This window comes from Priapulus caudatus, unplaced genomic scaffold (genome assembly GCF_000485595.1).
Source record: "Priapulus caudatus unplaced genomic scaffold, Priapulus_caudatus-5.0.1 Scaffold338, whole genome shotgun sequence".
Taxonomy (NCBI): domain Eukaryota; kingdom Metazoa; phylum Priapulida; class Priapulimorpha; order Priapulimorphida; family Priapulidae; genus Priapulus; species Priapulus caudatus.
In genome coordinates, this window is record NW_014577399.1 from 78,828 (window position 1) to 82,885 (window position 4,058).

The following is a 4,058-nucleotide window of genomic DNA, read 5'->3' on the forward strand; positions in this document are numbered from 1 at the left end:
CAACTGTTGACGGACGCACGGACGGACGCACGATCATGCGATTCTACAAGCTGCATCTGACTATGTCAGATGAGCTAATAATGGAATAAACATAAATACATGTTCAAAATTGCTATGCAAGATCTATAGTTTAGGCTGCAAATGCGCTATATTGTGTCAAACACTGACTGCATGGTAAAATATGTTAATGTCAATTAACGTGAATGCATGCTAAAAGGGAATGTTATATATCTACAGATATATTAACACACTGTTGTACTTGCTTTCTCAGCAACATTCTATGGGGTATTAACGTCAGGGTTCTCCAAGAGCACTTATAGCCTGGCGGCCCGCCAGGCTATCGTCGAGCCCCGCCATCCTAAAATGCACCCGCCACTCTAAATATCATAGCCGCCATGCTCGTGTATACACAATAAGTTCAAACAATTAATACACGTTGTTTATACGAAGAGGCTATGGGTACGGCAGCCGTATCTTAATGTCTCGAGGCTACGGGTACGGCAGTTACACTACGCATGCGCTGCAGCCGTATCTTAATGTCTCGAGGCTACGGGTACGGCAGTTACACTACGCATGCGCTGCAGCCGTATCTTAATGTCTCGAGGCTACGGGTACGGCAGTTACACTACGCATGCGCTGCAGCCGTATCTTAATGTCTCGAGGCTACGGGTACGGCAGTTACACTACGCATGCGCTGCAGCCGTATCTTAATGTCTCGAGGCTACGGGTACGGCAGTTACACTACGCATGCGCTGCAGCCGTATCTTAATGTCTCGAGGCTACGGGTACGGCAGTTACACTACGCATGCGCTGCAGCCGTATCTTAATGTCTCGAGGCTACGGGTACGGCAGTTACACTACGCATGCGCTGCAGCCGTATCTTAATGTCTCGAGGCTACGGGTACGGCAGTTACACTACGCATGCGCTGCAGCCGTATCTTAATGTCTCGAGGCTACGGGTAACGCAGTCCCACACACAAGTACAAACAGTCACCCTATCCCTAACCCTAACCCTAACACTAACTCTAAACCGACTCGGCTATCTTATATACGCGTTATAGTACCCAATTAATCTATGGTGTATAACCTTTAGCTTTCAATACTTTGCATCTGAACTGACAATCAATCCCAACCAACTGGGATGGCTAGCTGGCACAATAATGTTCATTTTCATACTTCAAATCCGAGTGTTTTCTAGCTCATCAAGAAATGTTTCACCCCCCATGCAGTGCTTCAAATTTACACACAGAGTGTCCCAGATTGCATCTCAGAGCTTCTACAATTCAACAAATTTCCGGGGGGGCATGCATGCATGCCCCCGGACCCCCCTAGCACTGAACAGCACCCCCATGCTATAATGAAAAAGCTTGGAGAACCCTGAACGTGACTGACAAATCACTATGTTCATCGCAAAAAGAAATGTCTAAATATTAGCTGCGCCTTTAAATTTCTGATCACTTTACACTGTGGATAGTGCTAGGCAATACGTAATGATAGATACTATATTTTCTACTATATTTACTATACCATTTTCACCTACTTTCTTTAATCTTCTCAGCAAATTCACGTATGGACTTCAGAGACGCTAGGTCCAACTTCCGAACCACAACTTTTGGATTTCTAGCCTCCTTGATTATCTCCTCTCTCACTTTCAATCCTTCTTCAACATTTCTGCAGCCCATGATGATCCTTCCACCTTTACAAAAATTACCAGATCCAAAACCATTATCCCTTCTGGACCCTTCCTCATTCTTCCATAATTGGTGTGCCTTCTGAAACCCCGGGGCGAACCATGTATGATATTTACAATTACAGTAATAGCGTACCAAGATCGATCAGTTCATATAGATTATACCTCTTTTGGCTAGTGCTCTTGCAGTCTCCTTGCCAATTCCTGAGCTAGCTCCAGTGATGACAACAGTCCTGCCATCTAGTCTTTCGTCTCCCTTGTATGGTGGACCGACGATAAACAGATCCCTGTCAATTATTTTAAAAATACGAATTTTACTGCTACTGTGACCACTATAGAAATTTTTACATCATTGTGACACTGACAATATCAATGTAGTTATAACAAGAGCCATTGGAGATTTTAGGCAACTGACATGTCTGTCTGGCATGACCGAAAGGCAGCTCTAACCAATATGTGTTGTGATATAAGACCTTATAAAATAGTGCTTAGTAAGAAAGTGCTGCAATTTTGACATTTTCGCATGTGTACGTGTCAATCTACATGCCATTGCTATATATGTGTACTGTGAAATGTGTGTATGTGTGCATCTATAGTATTTTGTACCAATGCCAGGATTCTTTTTCTCTGTGTAATATAGCCACAACTACCACTAGGCACTACACTTGACGGCGCCGCTGCAGGGGATTGGAAGGTAATATCTAAGTTGTTATGCAGCGCGGCACGTAACACGTATTATCAGCCAAATAAAACCGATGCGACCCGGAGTGAACTACCACAGAAAGGGATTAACAGTGGGGGGCACTCCCTATATATTGTGTGGTAGGTACTGGTATGTGCCGTGGTTTATATGACCCCCCCCCCTTTTCCCCTAAAAATTTTTGCACCGGAAACCCCCTTTTTCACATATTTCCCATCACGGAGTATAGGTTCTCTTTTTTTACGCACAGGAGACCCCCCTTTTCACATATTTCCCGTCGCTGCGCATATGTACTACTTTTTTCCGCACGTTCCGGGACCCCTAGTACCACAGGCACTTGAAGCGTTTCAACTGTAAACACACGCCGCCGCCATTGCGCGCACACTGACACATAAATATATAGTTATATATTATATTAATGTGTCAGTGTGCGCGCAATGGCGGCGGCGTGTGTTTACAGTTGAAACGCTTCAAGTGCCTGTGCCTACTAGTACTAGTTCCGGAGATCCCGCTGTTAGTACAGGAGCACCCCCAAATTCCATCTCTCAAGTGGCACATACCTACCCTATTTTGTAGGGAGTGCCGCCCCCTGGGGTTATTTGTACGTGGATTAACGCTAAGTTAGGGCTGGACATCTTCTCTATCCCTGAGCCGCTAAGTTAACTAACCTTAGCAGTAATGAGCCACCGCCAAACGCAAGGACCATACTTATCGGATAGTAAAATGCCGGTGGTTTATAGAACGACATTTTATTTGATAAGACAACCTTAATTTAGACTACAACTATAGAAACTGCATGTTAATACAGATAGAGATATTGTGACCAGCTACGTTCATGAACTAGGCTTTTCTTCAAGCAGAGTAAAGAATAAATATTGTCATTGATGTTAGACGAAAGAACTGCACAAGTAGGTAGATATATTGTACAGTGGAGATAATGAATTTTCCCGTAATCCTTGGAAACTCCTACCGGAAATGTCCCAAAAACAACATTGAAAGAAGTACCTTGTAAATAACGGTGCTTATAAACAGAGCATATAAATCACCTGGTGATTTATATGCTCTGTTATAAACTTGAAATATATTTTCTTAGCTACGATATCGGTGTATGATTTTGATGTAAATTTGGTTTCTTTTATTTTTATCACGATTTACTTTATAGATTTCCACCACACCGCGTAAATGTGAACATTTTCCGCACCTCCTCTTGCCCATGATGTCAGTCTAACATAATCGCGTCTATATCATGCAACGCCACATCCTGTTTTGTGATGACTGAAAACAAATGTGAAAACCGAAAAGGAAAGAAGAATTAGCCGTGCGTTTAATATTTTTAAAGATTAGTGATGAATGATTTAGATCGCGATAATTCAACTTGTGCTGTGTTACGACTTCCACCAGAAATTCTGGAAACAATATTTAGCTACTTTTCCTATGAGAAGACCAGTCAATTGAGAATCGTAAGTCACTATATATTAATTTATGGCTCAAGGATAGAGAGCATGGTTAGGAATAAAAGCCGATTTTTTTCCGCCGATAGATGGCGCCACTACGCTATATACACCATGTAGGTGGTGAACAACAGTAGATGGTGTCCATAGGCAGCAGGCCTGAATAAGCATCGAACAGGTATTAATTAAAAGGCAGTGTCTAAACGACCGGACCCGG

General features: G+C 43.0%; 2 protein-coding genes across 3 annotated transcripts in view; one reads left to right on the forward strand and one right to left on the reverse strand.

Moving 5' to 3' along the window:
- Positions 1-3,357, reverse strand: part of LOC106809229 (retinol dehydrogenase 13-like) — a 14,958-nt gene extending 11,601 nt beyond the window's left edge. The window contains exons 1-3 of the mRNA XM_014812233.1: positions 3,059-3,357; positions 1,856-1,977; positions 1,541-1,696 (exon numbers count right to left, since the gene is read on the reverse strand). Of these exons, the coding sequence (XP_014667719.1) occupies positions 1,541-1,696; positions 1,856-1,977; positions 3,059-3,138 (358 nt within the window). The 5' untranslated portion in view covers positions 3,139-3,357. The remainder of the gene's footprint in view (positions 1-1,540; positions 1,697-1,855; positions 1,978-3,058) is intronic.
- Positions 3,358-3,652: 295 nt separating this feature from the next.
- Positions 3,653-4,058, forward strand: part of LOC106809227 (F-box only protein 28-like) — a 12,148-nt gene continuing 11,742 nt past the window's right edge. For both annotated transcript variants that reach the window (XM_014812229.1, XM_014812230.1), the window contains exon 1: positions 3,653-3,850. In XM_014812229.1, coding sequence (XP_014667715.1) covers positions 3,737-3,850 — 114 coding nt within the window. In that variant the 5' untranslated portion in view covers positions 3,653-3,736. The remainder of the gene's footprint in view (positions 3,851-4,058) is intronic.